The sequence below is a fragment of the Lolium perenne genome, chromosome 3, assembly GCF_019359855.2.
Source record: "Lolium perenne isolate Kyuss_39 chromosome 3, Kyuss_2.0, whole genome shotgun sequence".
Taxonomy (NCBI): Eukaryota; Viridiplantae; Streptophyta; class Magnoliopsida; order Poales; family Poaceae; genus Lolium; species Lolium perenne.
The window spans coordinates 248,225,664-248,240,413 of record NC_067246.2 but is presented as its reverse complement, the minus strand read 5'-3'; the positions used below and the strand labels follow the sequence as shown (position 1 = coordinate 248,240,413).

Sequence of the window (14,750 nt, the reverse complement as noted above, 5' to 3'; positions counted from 1 at the left end):
CTAGCTCCATGAACACCACCGATGAGCTCGACGCTGCCAACCTTTGCGCCATTGGGGACATGACCACTTGGTGCTAGAGGCGGGAGCCAACAACGTCTTCGCTTGAGGGCCTCCGTTGAGGCTTGTAAGCCAGGAGGTTGGTGTCCTTTGGGCACTGGCCGGAGCACACCGTACCCAGCGCGAAAGGTGGGAGCGGCCGCCATTCGGCTCGGAATAACGTTGGTGAGAGTGCATCCCCCGTTGCAGATTCACCGCCCAACAACCATAGTCTTGGAAACCCTCCCTTTTCTCACCACAACGACGAGTAAGAAGAAGGGGCCAAAAACATGGACGCTGACCTCAGATCTTCCCTACGAACCGAGCTTTATTTGGAGGGATGTTGATACAATGCCTCCACCCGCCTCCGGCTCCTTCCGTTGGAGCTCCGCAGGCAGCCACACCACCTTCAAGCACCACCAGGAGCAGCTCGAGCTCCCCTACAGCGAAATCCCCAGGGAATTTCTCCATGCTCCACATGGGTACAAACTAAACCTAGACCTAGATCCAACCTAACCCTAGACCTAGAGAGAGAACCGTGGATATACAGAGACCGGCCTCCTCTCCCCACCTACTCCGGTCGGCAAAGCCGCCCGAGTTGGGGGAGAGAAGAGCCGGGGCGACAGAGGAGACTCTCAAGTGGAGGGAGGAGAGGGAGGGGGTGTCCGTGGCCGCCTAAGTTGTAACGTCTAGATGCCAGCGAGTTCATCTTGGCTGACATATGGCAAATCTCTACCGGTTGCGCTATGGTGAGGGTAAATTAAGTTGAGAACCTGACGAGTGCGGCCGCTGGAATGCCGGAGCCTGGAGCTATTCCAGATCCACGACAGAGGGGGTTCAGGCCCGCCGCAGGAGCCAAAGGGACGATTATTTGATTGTTTCTTCTTCTTCTAGGGTCTGAGTTGTTATTATTTGCATGCTTATATTTGCCATTTTTTTTCTCCGTTTCTACCCTGGTTGTTCTTTTCGGTTAACCTGTTCAATTTCCGGCTACCTATTTTGTGGCAAAAACTTTGCTATTATAGGATTTTACCAAAAAATGTATGGTCACTTTTTGATAAACAAGTCCAAATGAAACCCCATTTGCAGCGGATTTCCGATAACATGCAGAGTTTATACTCCCTCCGATTAGAAATAATTACCTAAAAATTGAGTATCTAAATGTTTTTAGTGCGTAGATATAGCCATTTTTGAACAGTTATTACAAATCACAGGGAGTACAAATATATGTCATCCTTTAATAGCGAAAAATTCTGTGAAACCGTCCTAGGTATTGCTCACGATCCCTAACCCAAAGATATGCGCAGCACACCAGATGCCCCATAGTAATGTGGGGAATAATTGCAAATTTGTAACCTCGACATTTCTTTACTCTGATTTTAAGACATGAAAGAAGTACAAATTCAGACAAGCAGGACAAAGACAGCAGAGAAATAACAACCAAACGGCGTACAGAACAGGAACGCCAGACTCGAGAGACCGACACGCCTGCTCTGCACAAATGCACCTAACCCAAGACTCCACCACCGGAGACGAATGCGTACGTACGATTGGTACGAACGGTACGCACCGGCATGGACTACCGACCACATACTCACTAATCAAGCACCGTACTTGTAGTTCCCGATGTCCTCGGCGATCATGTCCAGGTCCCTGGAGGCGGTGACGGCCATCGACATGGTCCTGCGGTGGCGCCCGCCCGCCGGCCTCGCCGGCTGCTGCTCGGACGAGGCATCCGCCGCCGCGGGCTTCCGCTGCTCGCCGCCGTCCGCCGGCACGTCGTCGAGGCTGGCGAAGTTCTCCGGCAGTGAGAAGACGCTCTGCGACGCCCTCCTCTGGTGCCTCCCCGGCCTCTGCGACATCTTCGAAGTTGACGAGGACGAGAAGACCTACTCGACTTGGCCCGTGGCAGATAGACTCAAAGCTACTACCTTGCGAGCTGTGAGTTGTGAGGGAGAGGTGGCAGCCACAGCTATATATAGCCTGCCCAACGCACGCTCCCCTGGTTATCTTCTTGTTCTAATTTTTGGTACTCCATTATTGTCTTTTATTTTCATTAATAGTAGTGCTATACTTTCTTTAGAAGAAATTAATTGTGGTACCAAAAAAGTGCCAAAAATGAACATTAATAGAGTACCATTTGATATATTTTCCAGTACATTTACTGTAGTAATGAACACGGAGCAATCAAATTTAGTGTCTAAATATTTTTGAAGGTACGCTGCAGATCTGGTAGTTCCTCGCTCCAAAGGGGCATTGACTTGTGCATGCATATCTACATGGTATGCGAAGCTGCATGTGCATGCGCATGCGCATGCGCATGGCTAGCTAACCGCGTTTTGCTACGAGTCCACGTGGCGAATAAGGGTTTCTTCTTGCTGACCTGGCGCTCTCATCTGGCACCTCGATCGTCTGAGCTTGTGATCAGCTCTGCCTGCTGGCCAGCTTGGTTCCCAGAGCATAGCCAACTTGGCACGCCCTGTACGTGCATTGCTCTCATGGTTGACATGGCTGGCGAGTACTGTATTTTTGTTCGTACGTATCGGATGTCGCTACGAAGCTTCCCTTGGAGCTAAACAAATGGCCACTCATGAGGCGCATGTACGGGAATCTCTGGACCGGGCTCGCCATTTTTATTAGGGTTAGTGCTTCACTCATGAGCCCATCCTGACAGGATTAACGCAGGGCCACGTGCAAACCGAAGAGGGGAATCAACCATGCAACAATCACGTCGGGGCAATTATCGCATAACGACTTCTTTTTCTTGAAATTATATATGATGGCCAGATTCGAGCTCGTATGTACGGATCGCAGTCTCATGCTAACGGTTTTATATGGAGATCCTAATACTAATAATTCTCTTTCCAGCACAACATACACAATTTGTTCTTGAATAACAGCCGGTTAATTCAGTACCTATTCTATAAAATGTACTTTTTCGATAAAGCTATAAAATGTACTTACTCTGTTCACTAATATATAATCTTTTAAATATTTTAAAATAGACTAAATATGGACCAAATTTAGTGAAACTTGTACGCTAAAATGCTTCTCGATACATGTATTTACGAAAAAAGCTAAAATTAAAGGTCTTACATTAGAGAACGGAGGGAGCACCTTTTCGCTCTTGGTATTTTTGGCCTTATCGCACTGTAATCGTTTTACTCATTTGAAATAAGAGCAGAGCCATTTTGCTCAATTTTCAAACGAAACATATCCTTTTGGTTTTGAAGGTGCTACACCAGTACTATCCGTGATCGAGCTAGCTGGATGGTCTTGTTCTTGCCTACTACAGAAAAAGAAAGAAAGAAAACGTCGGGCAGTGTTAACTGTCAGAGAGAAAGAGGTAGCCAGAGACATGCATGTTAGCAGATTCCAGGCTCACCACATGGGACGATCGACCGGGCCATGATACGCTCGTAACCCACATATGCACAAATTATTGGCTTCGGGTACGGGGTACGTGCGTTCGTGTGCAACGTTCGGTAGTCTATCTATCACGTCGCTGCGGTTTTTTTTTTTTGCGAAACACAGTACAATCAAAAACGCTCATACATACGCGCACACACTCACCCCTATGAACGCACACACACACCCTACCCCTATGAGCACCTCCAAGCGACTGTGTCGAAGAACTGATCCGACGGATCTTGAGGTTAACGAAGTCACCACATGCGCCTCGCTGTCGACGGGAACGTCGCCTCCCACTGAAGAATATTCCGTCTTTATGATACACCAAAGTGTCAAATCTGAGATTTGAACTCTGATGGGCTGGAGGTGCCACTGCCCTCCTAACCATCCAACCACAGGTTGGTTCTAACGTTCGGTCGTCGGTTCTGTGGGCAATTTGGAAACACAAAAACATTCATTTTTGATTAGTGCACAACCTGAAAGTTATCTTGTTGTTTTATTTTCTGGCAAAGGATGGGCTGGATGGGAGGGACTGGGCCACATCTATACTTTTGCTATTTGCTGGACTGGACTCGTGTTGTTTCTACGGGCCGGAGTTGTGGGCTCAGCCCCGCTCGCATGCTCATCAGCTCCTGCGAAGAAATAGCTCTTCGTACGTCTCATCCCTCTCAATAAACAAAGGATGGGTCATTTCTTATGGTTTTTCTATCAAAAACGTGAATTGCATTTGCGGCTAAAATATATAATTATTTTCTATTTTGTCTGGGAATTAGTTATGTAATTTTTATGAATATTTTTTTTCTTTTTTCATCATCAAAATTATATAACTTAATTTTTGATAAAATAGAGGCTAAAATATGTTTAGGTTCGTTGAACCCCCGTCAAGTATTTAGGGATAGGTGGAGTAAATATTGCTTTATATTTTTAATAATAAAAAACTTTTGTTTCAATTGTCTAGCAACTGAATATGATGAGAATTAGGTTTGTGCTCACTCAATGCACCAGCCGTCGGATCGAGCCAAGATTCATGTTACTATTTTGTCGATGGTTTCTAGCGCTAGCGACTCATGGACTTTTGTTCTCCACTGTCGGTGACTTCTGGGCGGATGGGCCTCTTGTGTGCATCTGTGTTGTTTGGGCTTGTGTTGAGCATCTTATATGGGCCATTGCAGGGTTGGGTAGGTCATTCTTCTGCATTTTTACTTGATCTTTTCTCTTCATTTTTTTCAACAATTAATCTCAAATTTTCGCGAGCCCATCTCTAATTTTTGCCAACTGGGTTGCAACTAAGTTGTTTTTTCCATTAATAAGTTAGGTTGAAATATTTTTTTCCAGCTGCATGTGATGATGCAAGTGAGTTTTGTCGTCGTGGTGAACAGACAGAAGCCATGGGATGGTTTAAGTTGGGGCCGGATGTGCGCTAGAGGATTCGGGGGAGGATTTTGGTAACAAGGGGAAGGATTTGGGGAAAACTTCCGGTATAGATTGATGAACTTGGCCATTGGCCAGAGGTTGAAGAATGTACAGATTACACGATCCCGTTCTACTTGCTATGCTAGCCAACTTCTGTCTAAGGCGATCCGTCCCGCGCAGGGGTGTGCCCCCTCTCCTTATATAGGGAGAGGGTGGCTTACAGGGGAAGAAACCCTAATGGCATCTTTGATGAGCTAAGCTACTTTATAAAGCTTCTTTGGCCTTGATGACACCGGTCATGTCTTTAATCAGGGAGCGATGACCTCGTCCGGTACCATTTACGTCACCTTTTGCTTTGCCTTCAGAGCTTCGATTAAAGTTGATGTGCTTCGCTCATCCTTGTCCTCTAGTCCTTGGTGGAATCTTTGACCAGAATGCCGACATGCTACAGTCGAGTTCATGTCGGTACTCCGGCCTCTCTTATGTTTACCGCATTCCGGTATACCCCCTGGGATACCGGTTGATACGTCTCCAACGTATCTATAATTTCTGATGTTCCATGCTTGTTTTATGACAATACCTACATGTTTTGCTTGCACTTTATATCATATTATGGCATTTATTGGACTAACCTATTAACAAGATGCCACAGTGCCAGTTTCTGTTTATTATGTCTGTTTATTGCAGAAAAGGCCTAAAAACCAAAGTGCTCGGAAAAATCCAGAAAAATTACAGAAATTCTATTTCACCGGAAGACTCACGGAGCCAGAAGGGCAAGCCAGGGGGAGGCCCAGGGCCTCCTCCCCATAGGCCGGCGCGGCCTGGAGGGTGGTCACCCCACCCTATGGGGTGGGCCCCTCGGGACTCTTCCGACTCCGACTCTTCGCCTATTTAAGTCGCCGTGACCTAAAACTTCGACACCGATTGACGAAACTCCAGAAAGACTCCAGGGGCGCCGCCACATCGCGAAACTCCAATTCGGGGGACAGAAGTCTCTGTTCCGGCACCCTACCGGGACGGGGAATTGCCCCCGGAGTCATCTCCACCGCCGTCTCCACCGCCATCTTCACCGCCATCGCTGTCTCCATGATGAGGAGGGAGTAATTCACCCCCGAGGCTGAGGGCTCCGCTGCAGCTATGTGGTTAATCTCTCTCCCATGTACTTCAATACAATAATCTCATGAGATGCCTTACATGATTGAGATTTATATGAGTTTTGTATCACTATTTATCTATGTGCTACTCTAGTGATGTTATTAAAGTAGTCTATTCCTCCTGCACGGTGTAATGTGGACAGTGTGTGCATCGTGTAGTACTTGGCGTATGCTATGATTGTGATCTCTTGTAGATTATGAAGTTAACTATTACTATGATGGTATTGATGTGATCTATTTGGTTATGTTGATCTATCTTGCACTCTAAGGTTATTTAAATATGAACATTGAATATTGTGGAGCTTGTTAACTCCGGCATTGAGGGTTCGTGTAATCCTACACAATTAGTGGTGTTCATCATCCAACAAGAGGGTGTAGAGTAGTCCTATTATGTGATCATTGTTGAGAGTGTCCACTAGTGAAAGCAGGATCCCTGGGCCTTGCTTCCAAGCATCGAATCTCCGTTTGTTTACTGTTTTGTTGAATGTTTACTCGCTGCCATATTTCGTTCAGATTGCTATTATCACTCATACTCATCTGTATTACTTGCATCTCACTATCTCTTCGCCGAACTAGTGCTTATATACATCTGACAAGTGTATTAGGTGTGTTGGGGACACAAGAGACTTCTTGCTTTGTGGTTGCAGAGTTGCTTGAGAGGGATATCTTTGACCTCTTTCTCCCTGAGATCGATAAACCTTGGGTGATCCACTTAAGGGAAACTTGCTGCTGTTCTACAAACCTCTGCTCTTGGAGGCCCAACACTGTCTACAAGAATAGAAGCTCCCGTAGACATCAAGCACTTTTCTGGCGCCGTTGCCGGGGAGGAAAGGTAAAAGGCACTCATACTTCGGTTCTAGGTAATAGTACTTTTCTGGCGCCATTGTGTTTGTGCTCGAAGCTATTTCCTTTAGATCCTGCAATTGCATCTTTTTGTTTCTTGTTTTACACTAGTTAGGCATAATGGAATACAACTATGAGCTTTTTGATTTATTTCCTAAGTTAAGACATGAATTGTGTGATGCGAAAATTAAAGAACCTATGGAGCCTCAATTGCATGCTAGTAGCAATGTTATTAGTATGAACGCAATCACTGCTAATGCTATGGATAAGTCTAAGCTTGGGGAAGCTAGTTTATATAAAAATAATCTTTTTTGCTCCTCATCTTTGGAAGAAATATTTTGCTCTGATAATGCTTTATCTCCCATATGCGATAACTCTAATGATGCTTGTGATATTTTAAATCCACCTACTGCAAGTACTGCTTTCAAGATACCCACGAAAATTATTGAACGTGTTATTGATAACCGCTATAAAGGGGATGGAACTGTCCATCCTGGAGATCATTTACTGTTTTTGCATGAATTATGCGGGTTATTCAAGTGTGCAGGTATCTCTATGGATGAAGTAAGGAAGAAGCTATTCTCTTTTTCGCTGTCTGGTAAAGCAGCGCATTGGTATAAATTGTTGAAGAATAGTCATTCTCTTGGTTGGGAGGAAATTGTACCTCTCTTTTATTCTAAATTTTATCCTCCTCATGAAGTGCATATTGATAGGAATTATATTTATAACTTTTATCCTCGTGATGGAGAGAGTATTTCTCAAGCGTGGGGGAGATTGAAGTCATTAATGCTCAAATGTCCCATTCATGAGCTCCCCCGTAATGTTATTGTTAACAATTTTTATGCGAGGCTTTCAGGACAACACAAGGACTATCTGGATGCCTGTTCGGAGGGCTCTTTCACAAGCAAGGAGGTTGAAGCTAGGTGGGATCTTCTTGATCGGATTGAGGAGAACGCTGAAGGATGGGAGAACGACAAAGGTAAAGAGTCAGGTATAAATTATGATTATGAATGCATTGAAGCTTTTATGGATACCGATAAATTTCGAAATATGAGTGCTACTTATGGTCTTGACTCTCAAGTTGCTGCAAATCTTTATAAAGCCTTTGCTTCTCATTTTAAATTGCCTAAGAAGAATTTTGATAAGTATCATGAACCTTTTAAAGATGCTTGCATGAAGAATGAAATTGTTGTTAATGATTGCAATAAGCATGCTCAAACTCCTAAGAATGCTATTTCCTATAAGCATGTTAATTTTTGTGGAATGCATAGACCTTGTGGAATTAATCAAATCAAAGATGAATATTGTATCCATCATATTAATGAAAAAACTAGAAAGTGGTTTAGGGCTCTAGATGATCTTGGTAAAAAAGTTTGTGCCCTCTATCCTTTTATTTGTGAACTTTGCCATAGAGTGGGTCATTTTAATTTTCAATGCTCCTCCAATGATAATCTGAACCCCATGAGTACTACAAAGTTGTATTGTGATGATGAAATTACTCTTAATCAGCATGATGAACTTACTTTATTTTTGTGGTGTGAAGAGCTATCGAGAAAAATCTCTTTGTTACATATGAGTGATCTTGATATTAATGATGTCCTGCATGGGTGTTTTTCTTATCGCATTGATAATAGCCATACAAATACTTACATACAAAATATTTTAGAAGATGACACCTTGCCAAAATATGATAGGACCACTGTGTGTTTTGAACTAATTAATGAAAAGGAGGAATCCTCCCAAGTTTCTTCTATTGTTTCTGAAAGTAAATCAGGTTATGCGGACAAGCCACCCTTCAAGCCTCTTCCTCCTAAAGAAGGGAACGAGGAGAAGGAAGAGAAGAAAAAGAAGAAGAAGAAGAAGGGAACGAAGAAGAAGAAGAAGAAGAAGAAGGAGAATAAAAAGAAAGAGGTAACGGCATATCCCCGCGTGAATGAGATAACGCTAGGTAACCGTAAGTATGTTGCTCCTAATGATTATTATGATAATGAATCTGAATACGATGATCTTTCTATGCTCTTTACATACATTAGTGATCATGATTTGAATGAGCACACTACTTTTGATATTGCAAATCTCTCGGAAACTAATTCTGAAAATGAGGATGATAATAATTGCCATAGTATCAGTGCTATCTATGCTTCCTCCCATAATGATATAGAAAGCTCTAAGCTTGGGGAAGAGGTGTTTGAAAATCCTTTTGCTACTGATCATTATGTGTTTGATACATCTCCTTCTAATAACAATAATGGTATGGTCACAAATAAACCGACTGTGAAAGATAACTATTCTATTTCTTATGATGACACTGTGCCTCCGACCTTTGATGATTATTATAAAGAATGCTATGATATAGGTTATAACTTTCCTTATGAAACTTGTCATAGTCATGATTGGATTACCAAAAACAATTCCCTTAATATGCAACTTGTTCACCATGTTCAAATTCTTGATAATAATCTTGCTCCAATTACTATTAATGAGAAGAACTCTTCTTATGCCAAAATTAATGATACTTCTATGCATATGAACCATGATAAGAATGTTTTAAGTGATGGGTATATTGTGGATTTCATCAATGATGCTACTGAAAGTTATTATGAGAGAGGGAAATATGGTTATATGCATCTTAATAATATTAAGTTTCCCCTCTTTATGTTGAGAATCTTGAAGTTACCCGTGTTTTATCCTCTTATGCTTGTCACTTTGTTCTTCATGAATTCATTTGTGTATAAGATTCCTTTGCATAGGAAGTGGGTTAGACTTAAATGTGTTTTGAATTTGCCACTTAATGCTCTCTTTTTGCTTCAAATACTATTTCTTGCGAGTGCATCATTAAAACTGCTGAGCCCATCTTAATGGCTATAAAGAAAGAACTTCTTGGGAGATAACCCATGTGTTATTTTGCTACAGTAACTCTATTTTATATTTGTGTCTTGGAAGTTCTTACTACTGTAGCAACCTATCCTTATCTTAGTTTTGTTGCATTGTTGTGCCAAGTAAAGTCTTTGATAGCAAGGTTGATACTAGATTTGGATTACTGCGCAGAAAACAGATTTCTTTGCTGTCACGAATCTGGGAAAAATTCTCTGTAGGTAACTCAGAAAATTATGCCAATTTACGTGAGTGATCCTCAGATATGTACGCAACTTTCATTCAATTTGAGCATTTTCATTTGAGCAAGTCTGGTGCCTCAATAAAATTCGTCTTTATGAACTGTTCTATTTTGACAGATTCTGCCTTTTATTTCGCATTGCCTGTTTTGATATGCTTGATGGATTTTTCAATTCCATTAAATTCCAGTAGCTTTGGGCAATGTCCAGAAGTGTTAAGAATGATTGTGTCACCTCTGAACATGTGAGTTTTTGATTATGCACTAACCCTCTAATGAGTTTTTGATTGTGTCACCTCTGAACATGTGAGTTTTTGATTATGCACTAACCCTCTAATGAGTTTGTTTCGAGTTTTCAAGGGTCAAGAGAGGAGGATGATATACTACGATCAAGAAGAGTGAAAAGTCTAAGCTTGGGGATGCCCCGGTGGTTCATCCCTGCATATTTCAAGAAGACTCAAGCGTCTAAGCTTGGGGATGCCCAAGGCATCCCCTTCTTCATCGACAAATTATCAGGTTCCTTCTCTTGAAACTATATTTTTATTCGGTCACATCTTATGTACTTTACTTGGAGCGTCTATTTGCTTTTGTTTTTGTTATTGTTTGAATAAATGCATGCTTGTGTGGGAGAGAGACACGCTCCGCTGGTTCGTATGAACACATGTGTTCTTAGCTTTTAGTATTCATGGCGAAGGTTGAAACTGCTTCGTTAATTGTTATATGGTTGGAAACGGAAAATGCTACATGTAGTAATTGGTATGATGTCTTGAATAACTTGATACTTGGCAATTGTTGTGCTCTTTTTTAAGCTCTTGCATCATATACCTTGCACCTATTAGTGAATAAATACATAGAGCTTGTTAAAATTTGGATTGCATGAGTGGTTTCTCTAGAGTCTAGATATTTTCTAGTGAGGTGTTTGAACAACAAGGAAGACGATGTATAGTCTTATAATGCTTGTAATATGTCTTTTATGTAAGTTTTGATGTACTAGTTTATGCTTGTGTTTGCTTCAAACAACCTTGCTAGCCTAAGCCTTGTATCGAGAGGGATTACTTCTCATGCATCCGAAACCCTTGAGCCAACCACTATGCCATTCGAGTCCACCATACCTACCTACTACATGGTATTTCTCCGCCATTCCAAAGTAAATTGCTTAAAGTGCTACCTTTAAATTTCCATTCTTCACCTTTAAAATATATAGCTCATGGGACAAATAGCTTAAAAACTATTGTGGTAATGAATATGTACTTATGCACTTTATCTCTTATTAAGTTGCTCGTTGTGCGATAACCATGTTCCTGGGGACGCCATCAACTACTCTTTGTTGAATATCATGTGAGTTGCTATGCATGTTCGTCTTGTCTGAAGTAAGGGCGATCTACCACCTTATGGTTAGAGCGTGCATGTTGTTAGAGAAGAACATTGGGCCGCTAACTAAAGCCATGATCCATGGTGGAAGTTTCAGTTTTGGACATATATCCTCAATCTCATATGAGAAAATTAATTGTTTCTACATGCTTATGCATAAAAGAGGAGTCCATTATCTGTTGTCTATGTTGTCCCGGTATGGATGTCTAAGTTGAGAATAATCAATAGCGAGAAATCCAATGCGAGCTTTCTCCTTAGACCTTTGTACAGGCGGCATAGAGGTACCCCTTTGTGATACTTGGTTAAAACATGTGCATTGCGATAATCCCGGTAGTCCAAGCTAATTAGGACAAGGTGCGGGCACTATTAGTATACTATGCATGAGGCTTGCAACTTGTAAGATATAATTTACATGATACATATGCTTTATTACTACCGTTGACAAAATTGTTTCTTGTTTTCAAAACCAAAGCTCTAGCACAAATATAGCAATCGATGCTTTCCTCTTTGAAGGACCATTCTTTTACTTTCATGTTGAGTCAGTTCACCTATTTCTCTCCATCTCAAGAAGCAAACACTTGTGTGAACTATGCATTGATTCCTACATACTTGCATATTGCACTTGTTATATTACTTTGCATTGACAAACTATCCATGAGATATACATGTTACAAGTTGAAAGCAACCGCTGAAACTTCACCTTCCTTTGTGTTGCTTCAATACCTTTACTATGAATTTATTGCTTTATGAGTTAACTCTTATGCAAGACTTATTGATGCTTGTCTTGAAGTACTATTCATAAAAAGTCTTTGCTATATGATTCATTTGTTTACTCATGTCATTTACATTGCTTTGATCGCTGCATTCATTACATATGCTTACAATAGTATGATCAAGTTTATGATGGCATGTCACTCCAGAAATTATCTTTGTTATCGTTTACCTGCTCGGGACGAGCAGGAACTAAGCTTGGGGATGCTGATACGTCTCCGACGTATCGATAATTTCTTATGTTCCATGCCACATTATTGATGATATCTACATGTTTTATGCACACTTTATGTCATATTCGTGCATTTTCTGGAACTAACCTATTAACAAGATGCCGAAGTGCCAGTTGCTGTTTTCTGCTGTTTTTGGTTTCAGAAATCCTAGTAAAGAAATATTCTCGGAATCGGACGAAATCAACGCCGAAGATCTTAGAATCCCCGGAAGCATCCAGAACACACGAGAGAGGCCAGAGGGGGGCCACAGGCCCACCAGAGCATAGGCTGGCGCGGCCTAGGGGGGGCCCGCGCCCCCCTATGGTGTGGTCGCCCCGTTGACCTTCTGACGCCGCCTCTTCGCCTATATAAAGCCCCTCGACCTAAAACCTCGATACGAAAAAGCCACGGTACGAGAAACCTTCCAGAGCCGCCGCCATCGCGAAGCCAAGATCTGGGGGACAGGACTCTCTGTTCCGGCACGCCGCCGGGACGGGGAAGTGCCCCCGGAAGGCTCCTCCATCGACACCACCGCCATCTTCATCAACGCTGCTGTCTCCCATGAGGAGGGAGTAGTTCTCCATCGAGGCTCGGGGCTGTACCGGTAGCTATGTGGTTCATCTCTCTCCTATGTACTTCAATACAATAATCTCATGAGCTGCCTTACATGATTGAGATTCATATGATGATGCTTGTAATCTAGATGTCGTTATGCTAGTCAAGTGAATTTTACTTATGTGATCTCCGGAGACTCCTTGTCCCACGTGTGTAAAGGTGACAGTGTGTGCACCGTGTGGGTCTCTTAGGCTATATTTCACAGAATACTTATTCACTGTTATGAGTGGCATAGTGAAGTGCTTATTTATATCTCTTTATGATTGCAATGTGTTTTGTATCACAATATATCTACATGCTACTCTAGTGATGTTATTAAAGTAGTCTTATTCCTCCTGCACGGTGTAAAGGTGACAGTGTGTGCATCCGTGTTAGTACTTGGCGTAGGCTATGATTATGATCTCTTGTAGATTATGAAGTTAACTATTGCTATGATGGTATTGATGTGATCTATGCCTCCTTTCGTAGCGTGAAGGTGACAGTGTGCATGCTACGTTAGTACTTGGTTTAGTTGTGTTGATCTATCTTACACTCTAAGTTATTTAAATATGAACATCGAATATTGTGGAGCTTGTTAACTCCGGCATTGAGGGTTCGTGTAATCCTACACAGTTAGTGGTGTTCATCATCCAACAAGAGGGTGTAGAGTATGCATTTATCTATTCTGTTATGTGATCAAAGTTGAGAGTGTCCACTAGTGAAAGTCTAATCCCTAGGCCTTGTTCCTAAATACTACTATCGCTGCTTGTTTACTGTTTTACTGCGTTACTACTGCTTGTTTACTGTCCTGGGCAAAGCACTTTTCTGGTGCCGTTGCTACTACTTATTTATACAATCTGTATTTCACTATCTCTTCGCCGAACTAGTGCACCTATTAGGTGTGTTGGGGACACAAGAGACTTCTTGCTTTGTGGTTGCAGGGTTGCATGAGAGGGATATCTTTGACCTCTTCCTCCCTGAGTTCGATAAACCTTGGGTGATCCACTTAAGGGAAAACTTGTTGCTGTCCTACAAACCTCTGCTCTTGGAGGCCCAACACTGTCTACAGGAAAAGGAGGGGGGCGTAGACATCACCGGTACACTTTAACTTAGCACTAGCCATCTTAACTCGGTCATCCGGATCAATCTTTAATCCGGTATCTTGATAGCTAAACATGGCAAGTTTGCCAGGCCTTTGGCCTACCAGGGGCCACCCCCGACATTAGTCCCTGAAGCTGGTATAGTCCGGCGGATTCTATCCGACGGACCATACTAGGTTCCCACTTCGAACGTACCGGATTAACCATTCCGGTTTCAAGTTAAACTATCTGGCATCTTTGCCGGACTCAACATACCGTTCTCAACAAAACCTTCCGGTATCTATTTTCCGGTTGCTTTGCCATTAAACCCTCCTCGGTGAAGTCTGTTTTTAGTTAGCTTCCGCACTTAGCCAAAAATGTCGTCCGAAGACTCTCTACCGGAACCCTCCGCCAGCACCCGGCACAGCGGGAGCCCGGAAATCTCTTCGGGAGAAGAACTCCCGGTAGATCAACCCGACGACGGGCTCGAGGAGGACCTCGCGACGTCCGAGGAAGAGACCGGTGGCTCTGATCAAGCTACCGGTGTCGAGGGTACTCCTCGGCATTGCCCTTCGATTGGGGCTTAGGGTTGATGGAATCCTGTAAGCAGACGCGAGACATCGGTTCACAGACAAGCGGGGAGAGCGACTTACCCAGGTTCGGGGCCCTCGATGAGGTAAAACCCTTATGTCCTGCCTGTCTGAGCTTGATTACGAAGATATTGGGTTACAATGGGGTGCCGAATAGTTCGGCT

General features: G+C 42.8%; 1 protein-coding gene across 1 annotated transcript; it reads right to left on the bottom strand.

Annotated features, from left to right (window-relative positions):
• Positions 1 to 1,374: 1,374 nt before the first annotated feature.
• On the bottom strand, positions 1,375 to 1,980 carry LOC127338719 (uncharacterized). Its single transcript, XM_051364728.2, has one exon. It carries the CDS (start codon positions 1,896 to 1,898, stop codon positions 1,638 to 1,640), a length of 261 nt encoding a protein of 86 aa, XP_051220688.1. The 5' UTR covers positions 1,899 to 1,980; the 3' UTR covers positions 1,375 to 1,637.
• Between the last annotated feature and the right edge of the window lie 12,770 nt (positions 1,981 to 14,750).

Coding starts and splice junctions, on each gene's coding strand:
- LOC127338719 (XM_051364728.2), bottom strand. CDS start 1,898: ATGTCGCAGAGGCCGGGGAGGCACCAGAGGAGGGCGTCGCAGAGCGTC.